This window comes from Tachysurus vachellii, chromosome 26, assembly GCF_030014155.1.
Source record: "Tachysurus vachellii isolate PV-2020 chromosome 26, HZAU_Pvac_v1, whole genome shotgun sequence".
In the NCBI taxonomy this organism is placed as follows: Eukaryota; Metazoa; Chordata; class Actinopteri; order Siluriformes; family Bagridae; genus Tachysurus; species Tachysurus vachellii.
In genome coordinates, this window is record NC_083485.1 from 5,726,248 (window position 1) to 5,740,157 (window position 13,910).

The following is a 13,910-nucleotide window of genomic DNA, read 5'->3' on the forward strand; positions in this document are numbered from 1 at the left end:
AGCCTTTATACACATTTATATAGGGTTATGACAGTTGTCATTAAGGGCTTATTTTGTTGTTTTGTATTTGTCACGTTTCCTTGTTACCAAAATCTTTTTACAGTTGATGTCTGTTACAATAACATTAAGTAGGTTTATGATTGTCAGCATAAAGAACTTATGAAAGTTCTATGTATCGTGATGGAAAATAAACTCTTGAAAAGTAAAAAAAAAACAAAAAACAGTTTTACATATTTTAAACTTCAGTAAGAAACCAACAGTCTACTCTAAATTCATGAACAGAATGCATTGGTATAAAAAAAACCTGGGATCACAGATGTGAGTGATGCATAAATCAAGCTTTTTGCCTCTGAACAGCTTGAGCCAGAGGATACAATCAGAAACTCACAGATGGATAGATTACACTGGACTCTGGGGTCTAAACAGCCTCCAGGTTCCCACAAGCCACTAGTACAGGAAGGCGTGGGAGTCTGTAAGCACATAAACTGCCATCCAGAGACCTCCTGAACTTCTCACGCTGCTACAAATTTTAAGTACTGGATTTTTATTGTTTGAGAAAAGTATTGCACTGCTGTAGCAACATAATCAAGGAATGCTGTGAAACGAAAATGCTATTAGAAAAAGAAATCATTGTAAAGTTTATAAGAAAAGTTTCCAAGATAGGCTAGGAAGAATGGTCTCACTTTTTCACTCGTATTCTGATGTGACATGAGCTGGAGGTTAAAAGATAAGGTGAATGGCATCACTTGGTTTAGAGGAAACATGTGCTTGTCTTCTCTAGCTCCTCTGTAGTCCATAGCTGGCATGTGATAGGCAAGAGCTAGCTAGTGGGTGGGTCTTTCACCAAGCGATGTAGGTCTTGAGCAAAATTTGGGAGAATGGTGGCCGAGCAACACACAGAAGCAGCAACACACTATAATTATAAACACTTGTATCTCATCGTCTGCATTGTTTTCTTGTATATTATAGTGTTATTTATGTCTGTACCTTTGAGAGTCACAAACTGCTGAAACCAAATTCCTTGTGTGTGTCAACACACTTGGCCAATAAATCTGATTCTGATTCTATATGCCCGGTTATACTCCAGTCCAGTAGGTGGTGGTAATGCACAGTTCATGTTGACTAAACACCATTATATAGCATTATAGTTAAAGTGATCTAGCAAAAATAAAACAACTAGCAAACCTTCTTATCTGTAAAACACAAGGCTTCTGGTTACTTGTGTTTTTCCCCCCAGAAACTACTATTATTAGTAGAAGCACTAACAGAAGCAAAATGCTGCTCTTTAATTACTCATGTTTCCTTTCTTTTTCATCTCCCTCCTATATCCTGTCGATCTCGATCTCGACCCAGTAAATCAAAATTCACAGCGAAACTTGACATTTTGAAACAATTTATTTGGTGCTGTAATACTGTTATAATAAGCCATAGGTCACAGGTCTATGATTAAAGAGTCATTTATAATTGGCCATGTGAAAGCGATAAGCAAATCAGCTTACTACAATCTCAGAAATATAGCCAGAATTAGATGTTTTGTCTCAAGATAGGACTTAGAGAAACTTGTCCATGCTATCATCACCAGCATGGTGGATTATTGCAATGGACTCCTTACTGGGATCCCCAAAAAGACCATTAGACAGCTGCAGCTCATACAGAACGCTGCTGCCAGAATTCTGACCAGAACCAAAAAATCTGAGCACATCACTCCAGTCCTCAGGTCCTTACACTGGCTTCCAGTTACATTTAGAATAGATTTTAAAGTATTGTTACTCGTTTATAAATCACTTCATGGCTTAGGACCGAAATACATTACAGATATGCTAATTGAATATAAACCAAGCAGACTACTCAGATCATTAGGATCAGGTCAGTTAGAGATACCAAGGGTTCACTAGTGTTAATTTCGTCAGACGAGACGAGATGAAATATGTTCGTCAACAACCTTTTTTTCATGACTAAGACGAGACGATGACAAGACTGCACCACTGTCCAAAAACGCTGACTAAGACTAAATTAACATGCATTATTGTTGACGAAAAAAGACGAGACGAAAATGTTTTGTATAAAATACAAAATCTCTCTTCATTTTCGTCTACAATTGTCTCTGCTTTTTCATCAGCTGTTACGCCTTTAAAATATTCACAACGAGTTCGCTGCTTCGCGCTGTTGCTCAAGTTACAGGTCTGCGAACCGGATCCCGCTTATTATATTGCTACCTACCAAATAAATCGATAATTTGACACAAAATGATGATTTAAAAAGGAGTTTATTGATTTAAAAACAATTGTATTGTTTCCGCTAAAGAAAATAGTGCGCTCCGTCTCTGCGGTTAGAATCCTGTGTGTCCATGGCAACGCTCTGTTTTTCATGGCAACGGTGTGTTATAGTTCGCAGCGGTCTGTTATCAAGAAATAAAATAGTGTGTGCGTAGAAACAATTCGTCCACACACCGCTCAAAAAAAACAAACAAAAAAAAAACTCCTGAGCTCAAGTCCACCCCTGGTCTAGTCAGGCTTTTTGTGTTAAATTATATTTCCTGTCGCTGCGCAGGCTCTTTTATTGTACATGATAGCTTATGTCCCGATGACCGGTCTTTGCATTACGATTAAAAGCAGTATCATTAAAGTAAAAAATGTGATGTGCAGTCAAGTTCGAGTGTGTGCACTGTTTAAACGAGTGCTCTCAACTTCTCACTGATACTTTTGTGATTCGCGAAGGTTTGACAAGTTTTATAGCCTTGATATTGTTTCTTATTCAAAAGTGGTGACAGAAAAAACTCAGCAACCCCCAACCTGAAACCTCTTCCCACCCCCCTGTCACAATCACATCACAAAATTAATAATTAGGCTTAAAAGCAAAGCAAATGTATATGCAAGGGAATCAAGTTATATATATATACACCTACAGTTTTGATCTTAGGCTTTTCATTAAGTTATTTATTTCCACTATACCACTTGTGTTCCTGATATTATTGCATTTAATGTGGCCCCGTTGTATTTATTCTTACAATAGATTCCAGATGTGGTCAAGCTACAATTTTTTAACTAAAAATTAGACTAAAATTAAAAGACTTTTAGTCGACTAAAACTTGACTAAGATACCTTGAGTTTTCTTTTGACTAAAACTAGACTAAAATGACGAGACTTTTAGTCGACTAAAACTAAGACTAACAAAAAAGATATGTGAATGACTAAATATGACTAAAACTAACAAGGACATTTGGCACAAGACTAAGACTAAATTAAAAATAGGTGACGAAATTAACACTAGGGTTCACTCAAAACAAGGTGCGTCAGCATTTAGTTATTATGCCACCTATAGTTGGAATCAGCTTCCAGAAGAGATCAGATGTGCTTCAACAGTAGACTCTTTTAAATCAAGATTAAAAACACATATGTTTAACTCTGCATTTACTAAATCTCTTATTTTTAAGTCTCTTATTTTTACATATATATTTTTTTCTCTCTTATAAACTGTTTTCTAATTTCTATGTAAAGCACTTTGAATGACCTCGGTGTATGAAATGTGCTATACAAATAAACTTGCCTTGCCTTGCCTTGCCTTGCCTTGCCTTGCCTTGCCTATAACAGCCAATCAGAATCAAGGATGAGATGTATTTGAACTCAAAACCGCATTGTATGTACTGTATGAACCTGAGATAACAAAACACTGGGAAAGTATTTGCATAAACATGACCAAAAATGTAATTTCCATTTAGTTTCTAAAAGCCTTAGCTAAATATCATTGCCTAGCATCCAGTTTTTTCTTACTGACTAGAAGAGAAGAGAAGAGAAGAGAAGAGAAGAGAAGAGAAGAGAAGAGAAGAGAAGAGAAGAGAAGAGAAGAGAAGAGAAGAGAAGAGAAGAGAAGAGAAGATGACTGCCAGCCTCATAATAAGTGTATTGGTGTTGCATGAAGTACTGAAAGTTCACTACTGAACTTTTTGAATATTACAATATAGCAAACTCCAATACCTTCAAGTATTTATTTAAATAAGAAACATCATTCTGATACTGAGTTAAGCCAACAATCAAGTCAATATACAGTGGTATGTTAAGAATTTATATGTGATCCTTTAAAGTTTAAACAGCAAGAGTTTGCATCTTAGCATTTTAGCATAGTACTGTACAATGTTTGTAGCCTTACTTTTAAATGAAAACAAAAACACATTGGTTTTTGAAGAAGTTCTAAAATTTGGTGGTCACAATGAACATGAACCTAACTGTTGGTTGAACTGTTGGTTGCCTGCCAGACCACTAGATGGCGGGCTGACAGGTCTCCTTGTTTCAATTGTTGCCACCTGTGTCTTGTTAATGTTTGATTAGGTTTGTTATATATGTCTGTCCAGGCAGGGGCGCCACTAAGGGCGAGAAAAGTTAGGACGATTCTAAGGCCTACGCACTTTTGATGCCCCCAGAGGCTTGTATGTTTGGTGCAAAATGGGTGTGGTCCAGGTCTTAAGATTGGGGAAGTCATTGTTCAATGCTGTGTGTTGTTTGCATGTCATGTGCGCTCCATGTTCATGTTGCCAGGATAGCTATAGTTATGTCATGTTAGTCATGTGTGTTCTATGTTTACTATGTTTGTCATGTATGTCCTGTTCCATGTAGTTAGATAATCTGTTTTTGTAATATAAGCATCAAAGCGCATTGGAATCTCACATTTGGTACTGGTACTTATTAAGTGCCAATTTCTACACTAAACTGACTGATGAATTGAAGTCTATTATTTATAGTACAGAAATAATAACTGACCCAAGACTGATTCAGAGGAAGATATTTATGTTATGGACTCAGATATAAAGTGATTCTAGCAATGCATACAGTACACGTCATATCGCTCTTTGTTTTGGAGGTTGTCTCCCATCTCCTAATTTGCATCTCTACACTGTGCCTTCACAATATAATTAGTGCACTGAAACCTTGAGTGATTAGTCTGTGATTATGGGTGTGTGTGAGGAGAGATGTGTGTGTGCATGTGTTTATTTGGCTGGAGTAATCAAATATGCAGATGCTGTAATTGTGACTAGAGAAGTCTAATAAATGGCTGTTTACAATTGCATTTCTATCAGAACTTGAGTGGCCATGTTTTAGTTCTTTGTGATAAACAGCGATAAGAAAACGTGTGAATCTGGAGATTATGAGACATACTCAACAACTAAGCAACTAAACTTTTACTTTTAGTTACTAAGGTTAAGTTAACTGTTCTTAATTGTGGCATTCATGAAGCTAAGCATGATGTCTACATAACTGCTATAAGTCACATACAGGCATTTGAAAAGTATATTTTACTCACATCCATAAAGCTACATTACATCTATATAACCCTTTATGACAAATGACAAATATCTACAGACTTTTGAGCTGTTTAGCTAAAGGGCCATAAAGCTATGTTAAACCTACATTACCTCTTCATGACATCTGACAGACACCTTCAAACATTTGTGATGGTTATTGAAAGGATTCATAATGCTACATTACATATATAATGCATGTACATAACCACTTCCTGACATAGACCTTTAGGCATTGTAAAGGTGTATATAAAAATATTCATAAATCACATCTAAATGACCCATTCATTGCAACTGACATAAATTTACAAACATTTATAGTGGTTATTGTAAGGATCCATAAAGCTAAGTTACATCTACAATAAACTTTTTAAATGTTATACAAGGTTTGAGACAGTTATAAATGGCAAACATATATAAGTGCTATGTATTTTTATGAACAAAATCCTTAAATGTTACCACAAGATTTATGACAGTTGACACATTAGAGTAAGCCTCTTTAAATGTGTATGTAGGTTTATAACACATGTCATGAAGGACTTATGTAGGTGCTATGCATCATAGTGGTCACCAGCTATCTGTATGACTATGGACACCACCTTTAAGTAAAGTCTCTATGACAGTTGATGTCTATCAGAATAATCCTTTATAAATATTTATGTAGGTTTATGACAGTTGTCATGAACGGCTTATATTGTTGCTGTGTATCACTACAAACAACAGACTTAAACAACATAAATATTATAAAAATATTATGTCAGCTGACACCTTAGTGCAAGGCTTTATAAACGTTTATATAGGTTTATAACAGTTGTCATTAAGGAATTATATAGTTTTTGTGTATCACTAATGACACTGGCCTTAAGTTAATTGTTACCAATATCTTTTTTACAGTTGTAAATAGTTACAGTGCTTATGTAGGGTTATGACAGCTGTAACAAAGACCTGTTGAGGTGCTGTGTTTCATTATGAAAACTACCTTTAAGTAAAGAGCTAATGTAGGTCTTATGTATTGTAATGAAAAATAAACTCGCAAAAAAGTATTAAACTCATTAACAAAGACGTGAGGACAACCTATACCTGTTATAATAAGGCTTCATAGGTAGTAACCCTACCATTACAGTACCACCCAAGTTAAATAGTGTAGACATGGCATGATTTAAAGCACAAGTGTGTGTATGTGTGTGTGTGTGTGTACAATGTATGTCTGTACAAGCCTTTCTTTTCCTCTGCTCTTTTACCTTTATTTTTTCCCCTCATTGTGTTGCACTTCTGCCCCGACAGTCTCTAAGTAAGCATACGCATACTTTTGACTTCATCTGCCCTTGCCTGCTCGTCTTTCACTCTCTCTTCTCTCAATCTTTTTCAAATTTCTTAGTCACGGCCCACTGTCTCCATAGCAACTAGAAGAAGTTGATTCTTGAGTGGCTGAACACACACACACACACACACACACACACACACACACACACACACACACACACACAATCGCTGAACATTAACAAAAATAAGTGAAAGATAACATGGAATTAGAAGTGGTTCTATTGAATGGTCTTTTTGTTTATGTCCTGTATAAAATCTCAATTTTCTTTTAACCCCTTACCTTGTGGTGTGTGATCTCCATATCTGTTTACCTCAACAGCACAAAATACAAATTTTTTATTTCTTTTGCCATTTGCTAATTTTCTGATTGCCTATTCTCTGCAAAATCGTTTATTCCCAGTGCAGATACATTTATCTATATTTAATTCAAGCCAACTGCGAAGTGGCTGAAGTTTGAGCGTCCTGCTTGAGTAGGAGTTGAAATTATAAACTCCTTGCAAGTATTGCAGAAGCAATCCCACAGACTGCTGACTTGTGTCATATAAGTGCGCGCGCACACACACACACACATCTCAACTAATTATGGAAATAGATTTTTAATGATGTTTTCAGAGACATTAAAAGTGAAAGCAGTGGTTATACCTATCTATCTGTCTAATCTGACCAGTTTAATATTATAAGCCAGTGAATGAATGAATGAATGAATGAATGAATGAATGAATGAATATGAATATTACTTTTGTGAAAGAAGGTACAATGAATGAAGGAGGAATAAAGGAATACATATTTTTAATTCTTTATAATTGAGGTTCAGCTGTCACCAGGACACCAGATAAGAACAAATGAATGAACGAACTAAAAAAAAACATTGTAGATTGTCGTCCATTAGTCACAATGGTCACAACAAGAGCACTACTGATATCACAGACTGACCGGTCTAAAGTTATGAATGAATGAATCAGTCAATCAATCATTTAACTACTAACAATTAATCTGTTACCAGGTCACAATAGGAGTACAGCTAAAACGGCAACCAGACCAGTATACCATGAAAAGTGAATGAATGAATGAATGAATGGATGGATGTATGGATAGATAGATGGATAGATAGATAAATTAATGAATAAATGAATAAACAGTTACTGACTGTGATCTGCCACCAGGCCATGACAGAAACACAACTCACATAAACACCCTGACCAGTGTGAAGTGAAAAATAAATTATTTGAGTAAATGAATGAATGAATGAACGAACGAATGAATGAATGAATGCATTATGTTATACAGTTGGAACATGACACCAACACCCTTAACCATATAAAGTAAATGAAAGGATAATTGCTGATGATGAAGCTCCGACCAGTGAATGAACGAACAAACAAACAAATACTGTCTGTAATCCCTTCAGACCACCACAGAATGAGGATTTTTAAGGATTGCTGGTCTGAAAGGCTTCTAATATTTGCCAGGTGTCTTCCACAACTGAAAACCTCGTCTATAAATGTCCAGACTTCTCTGTCCTGGTCTCCCCTGAGTGCAAAGGAAAATCAATGTCCAACATGTTGAAAAATAGTAGCTGAAAGCAAGCATGACGTAAAACAATGGTACAATGGTACAGGGACAGCTTCAATGCCTTCAGCATCACAGTGAGTGAATCATCTCCTTTTTCTGTGTCACTTCTTCTCACTAGGGTTTCCTGAGTCGCAGATTAAAAGGGTCAATAAAGAGGACTAAGAGTCAGCCCAAGCTGGACAGGAATAGCAGTTTCAAACACATCTTGCCTGGATTCAGACCCGGAGATAATGACAGGTAAGAAGAAGCTCTGTGAATGAAATGTTTAATCTACAGGATTAAGCTACTTAGCTTTCACACTCTGATGGTTTCTTGCTACTTATGCGAATCGAATGAGTTCACATCAAGGAGTCAATCGGAAAGAAGGAATCACTTGCAAATTCACTATCATTACATGTGAACTTGTTTTTGTTGAGTTTTGTCTGAAGCAGATTGCTTAACTTCACTTCAACCAGCACTTAAGTGGGGCCGGTCAGTGGTGGTGGTGGTGGTGCCGGGGTGTGTGTGAGTGTGTGTGTGTGTGTGTGTGTGTGTGTGTGTGTGTGTGTGTGTGTGAGACTGGGAGAACATTTTAGAACAATTCGTAAAGGGTAAAGACAGGAATCAATCCACCATGCCCCCTAGAAATAATAGTCATATAAAAGAATTCTTTCTAAGACATTATTATAGACAACTTGCAAATATGTACAGTCAAGGTCATATTATACATCTATAAATAAAGGATACAGACACTGTTTACAAAATAATTCTTCAAAAAAATGTCATATATGTGATGTACTGTGTTGCACTTACATGTGCATCTGGTGTACAAGTTGCAGTTCACTGAAGCGAACATTTCTGTTCCTGGCAGCTGTTACTGATGTATAAGCGAGTGCTTACAGATTTATGCATGCATATAAGTATAAATGTGGCAAGCATACTGTATGTGTCTGCGTTTCAAAACGAGCTGCTTATCAAGGTCGCCGCGGCACATGCTGCGAAAACCAACAGAGCTTCACACTCCAGTCTGTCATTTCTCCCAGCTCTCCATTCACCCTTTCTCCAGTCCCTTCATTCTCAAGTTTTAGACACAACGAAGCTTGTTTTGTTTGTCACATTCTTCAACAACTCTTTTTATTCCCGGAATCTATCATTTCTATAGCTCAGTGCGTCTGTAGCTGAAAAAACTCTTCTCTTGAGAACAGCTGATGCAGGAAAGCCTAGAAAAGAAAAAGTAATATATTTAAATTGAAATAATTCAACTTAAAAGATGTAGATAAAATAGAATTTCCACGTATCAACTCCTGTGTCACTTTATTTAAAAATCTTTTTTAAAATCTTATTTCTAAAAGTCTGTGGATTCATTTTCAGCTAAAGCCTTCCATCCCATCCATGATAGTTATATGTTATAGCCTCAGAAACTAACCCTGTGGTTCAGGGTTGCCCCAGAGGAAGGCGTTAATGTACCTTTAATCAAATTAGTAGAAAAAAGCTTTCTCTTTACTGAGGGTGTGTCTTAAATAGCTCCCTTTGTACTTTAAAATAAATAAATAAATAAATAAATAATACAATGCACCACAGAAACTATGGAGAAACTATGGCACCACAGGAGCTATGTTCAGTACTGGAAATGACGTCATATTTACTTAAGCCAACTTTGTTGTTGCTGTGGCTCTCAAAAGTTCACTTACATTAGCTTTAACTTTATTTGATGTTTTGTATACAATTTGTTTGAGTCAAAAGACTTTCAAGTGTTTAATAATTAAAAAAAGTTCCACTATATATTCCACTTACAGTCTTACTTGAAGTAGCATGAAAGAAATGTATGTTTGTAACATACAGTTTGCAGCTATCATAGAAAGCATTTACAGATACGCGTCGTCACTGGTAGGACTTTAAAAGAAGAATCCTGTGCTTGCAGTTTCATCAATTCAAGTAGTTTGTGCCAAGCAACAATAACAAAAAATAAATAAAAAATATCCTGGAGCGAGTGTATAGTATGCTTAACATATGCATGCACATGGTAACTGATGCATAAACACTCCCAGATAAATAAATACACACTCAGACTCTTGCCAGAAGCAGAAGAAATGATGATTGCCAAGAAAAAAAAGGGAACAAACACAAGAAATAAACAATTTGGCAGGAGTGTAATGTTAGAGTAGAGCGTGTGAAAGAGAGTGAGAAAAGCAAAGAAAGGACAAACTTCGGAAAGTTTGTGAAAGAAGTTGTAAAACACAATATAATATTGCATTACTTCACTTAAATCTTCAAAATTTCTTCATTAAAAAAACCGGCACCTGAGAGTCTCAGGATTACAGAAATATCCTGAAAATATTCTCCCGAGTCCAAAGATCATCAGGCTACTTATTTGCCACTGCGTTTGTGCTGAATAAGCTCATTAGAATCATTTTCACGCTTCCAACATGCACAAATTAGCTGCTTCTCCTTTGAGCTTTCAAACCTCTGTTGCTTCAGACTCTAAACTCCTGCACTGTTCCTCTCCTGATAGGACTGAACATCAATAATCCTGTCACTAAAATTAGCTGTAACCTAGACTCAGATGGTCTTTAGCCAAAATTAGCCTCTTGCTAATTATACCCTTAAGCATCACCTTGAAACAAATTTCTCATCACTTTTTTTCTAGTCTGGTCATTAGCAGTTAGCATGTAGCATTACCTTTCATCTTAGCTTACCAGTTTGTTAGCCTAAATCTTTACCACCCTGTCTCTAGATATCTCAGACATCAGCATTTCCCCAAATGAGGTTATAATGTGATGTAAGCCGGAAAATCCCCAGAATAATTGGATTAGTGGATAGTGTGGGTTTATGATATATCCTGTTATGCTAATAGTCATAGTATTAGCAGTGCTGAGTATAAAAAATGGTTCAAAGCAGTGTGTGTGTGTGTGTGTGTGTGCGCGCGTGTGTGTGTGTGTTTAGATATGAAGTAACAGTTTATAAACAGTTCAGTCAGAAAAGAAATTTGTAGCAGGATGTTGACTTATTTCTTTCTCTCTCCTTTCTCTCTTGTGGTGTGCTATTTTCATGACTAGATATTAAGGTAGAAAACAAAACAGCTTTCATTTTGTATCTGTGCTTAAGAGAGAATAAAAATCGAATGTCAGGTTAGCATTCAGGTTATACCTAGCGTTAAAAAGTACCCACAAAAATACAAATTTTACCTCAGAATACACAGCAAACATTGTATTTTTTTGATACAACAGCTTGTGAAAGGTTAATATCGAATTTGGTCAGAGTGTGTTGATGAATTTTCTGACATCGACTCAAATTGCTAGCAGTCGCTAATTTCTAATACATGAAACTTTATGGTTGATGCTTCGCATGAGCAGATAAAAAAAAAAAACTGTAATTATTAATATGAAGACGATTTCTTTGAGATGTTAATTTAGCATTTTATAAAGTTGTCCCCAGATGAAGCAGTCTGAATAAAAACTAACTTGTGCAGTTTTTCAGACACAGGATGTTTTTTAGGATTTTGCAGTGTCTCAGTTTCACGACAAGCTGCAGTTTTTTGTCTAATTAACTCTAAGAGAGAGAGAATAAGAGAAAAATTCTTCTAATTGCTTAGTTTCTACCACTTTAAATAGAAAAATATTAAAGCTCAAAGAGGATCGCATTTGTTTATTACTAAAAAAATAAATAAATTGAAATAATTTTAATAACTTTTTATTATTCAGTATTAACACATGATGTACACTTTACTTTGTCTAGTAGTATATTTGTATTCAAGTATATACTGTACAACAAACATCATTTCTAAACTATAAACAGTTGCTAAAGTCGCTAAACAATATATATAATATATATAACAATAACTATATATTGTGTATATATATATATGTATATATATATATATATATATATATATATATATATATATATATATATATATATATATATACATTCATTCATTCATCTTCCACCGCTTATCCGAACTACCTTGGGTCACGGGGAGCCTGTGCCTCAGGCGTCATCGGGCATCAAGGCAGGATACACCCTGGACAGAGTGCCAACACATCGCAGGGCACACACACACACACTCATTCACTCACTAGGGACAATTTTTCAGAGATGCCAATCAACCTACCATGCATGTCTTTGGACCGGGGGAGGAAACCGGAGTACCCGGAGGAAACCCCCAAGGCACGGGGAGAACATGCAAACTCCACACACACAAGGAGGAGGCGGGAATCGATCCCTGGAGGTGTGAGGCGAACATGCTAACCACTAAGCCACCGTGTCCCCATATATATATATAGGAGAGATACAGTGACATTAGTGTTGTTGTTAAATCCTGTTTAGATTATGTGCTAGCTCCAAGAGAAAAATTGCAGCAACGACTTTATCCCAAATGTCCAGATTTGAGCTCATTGATCTCTCTATAAGAACAATATCTCTGAAATAATTAGACCATTCTTTTATTGAAGGAGGTCCAGTGAATACCAAGAGTGCATTATGTTTTTTGCAGCAGTTAATCTGGCAAATATAACTTTCTTAAAAGCCAAATTAGTGCGAATACTAAATGTTGAGTCATCATTAAATAAAAATAAGGTAAGAGATTTAGGGACTGGTAACTCCAAAATATCCTCAAGAAATACTGCCGCTTGAGACCAAATATTAGAGATATCTGGGCAATTCCAGAAAGTATGCAGATAAGTGGCAACTTATTTTTGTTTTCATACAACACACACGCAGGTGTTTAATTCCTTACTTCATACATTTGTAGTTTATTTTGACGTTTATATATTTAGATTAGATTTTGATTTTGATTGTAGGCTTGCTGTATATTTTGTACAGTCACTACAACCAGTTGATATCCAGAATTCTCTCTCTCTCTCTTTCTCTCTCCCTCTCTCTCTCTCTCTCTCTCTCTCTCTCTCTCTCCTATGAATGAAATTGGAAATTGGAAATAATTGCCAAACACTAAACCAAACTGCATTTGCCACTCTTTGCAGTACCCAATACCCCTGATAAGTACCATGTCCATGACACATCAACTGTCTTTTCTTGTCTTATCTATTGTTTTGTCCCATCGACTATTTTATCTGATCCAGAATATATCCACCAGCTATCCATACCAACCCTTAAATATGACGTGACACACATAGACACTTCAATATGAGTAAAGTAAAATGAACAAAGTCTCAATGTTACCCCACAGAGGGGAAACACTAACAAAAAACAATTATTATTTAGAAAGAATGACAGAAAAATGAAAGAAAAGATCAGTTTTCAGTAAGTTCGCACATCAGGGAATTTGAGCATTGGTAATCAAACCTCATATGTTTACTGACACACAAGACTGCCTGTCTCTAAAGGTTAGAGACCATCAGGAAAAAGGTTCTCATTTATAATTTTAATTGAAAACTACTGCGCGATTGCAACAAAGCGTTTAACAACTGACATTTAACATTGTTAAACAGAGTATATTTTCATTTTATATCAGGTTAGTTCTCTCAGGGCTTTAACATTACCGCTAGCTCAGCTCTATGGGTTTCTCCTGTATTCGTTCGTCCTCAGTTTGGAGCTCAACGCCCTGGTTTTTCCCTAATTACACAAATGCAGCAATTAACATCGATTTCCAATCTTTCCCTTTGCTTCTCCCTGACTTCCGATCCAGATATTGCCTTAAGCAGCTACAAGATCTCTCTTTTACTCTCTTATCATCCATAATGTAATATGAGGCGCAGGCTCTGTCCTGAATGCTAAAAGTCTTAGC

General features: G+C 36.1%; 1 protein-coding gene across 4 annotated transcripts in view; it reads left to right on the forward strand.

Moving 5' to 3' along the window:
* The window catches only part of dab2ipb (DAB2 interacting protein b), a 112,570-nt gene that overhangs the window by 41,332 nt on the left and 57,328 nt on the right, over positions 1–13,910 (forward strand). For all 4 annotated transcript variants that reach the window (XM_060862823.1, XM_060862821.1, XM_060862822.1 and 1 more), the window contains exon 3: positions 8,307–8,425. In XM_060862823.1, the coding sequence (XP_060718806.1) occupies positions 8,307–8,425 (119 nt within the window). The remainder of the gene's footprint in view (positions 1–8,306; positions 8,426–13,910) is intronic.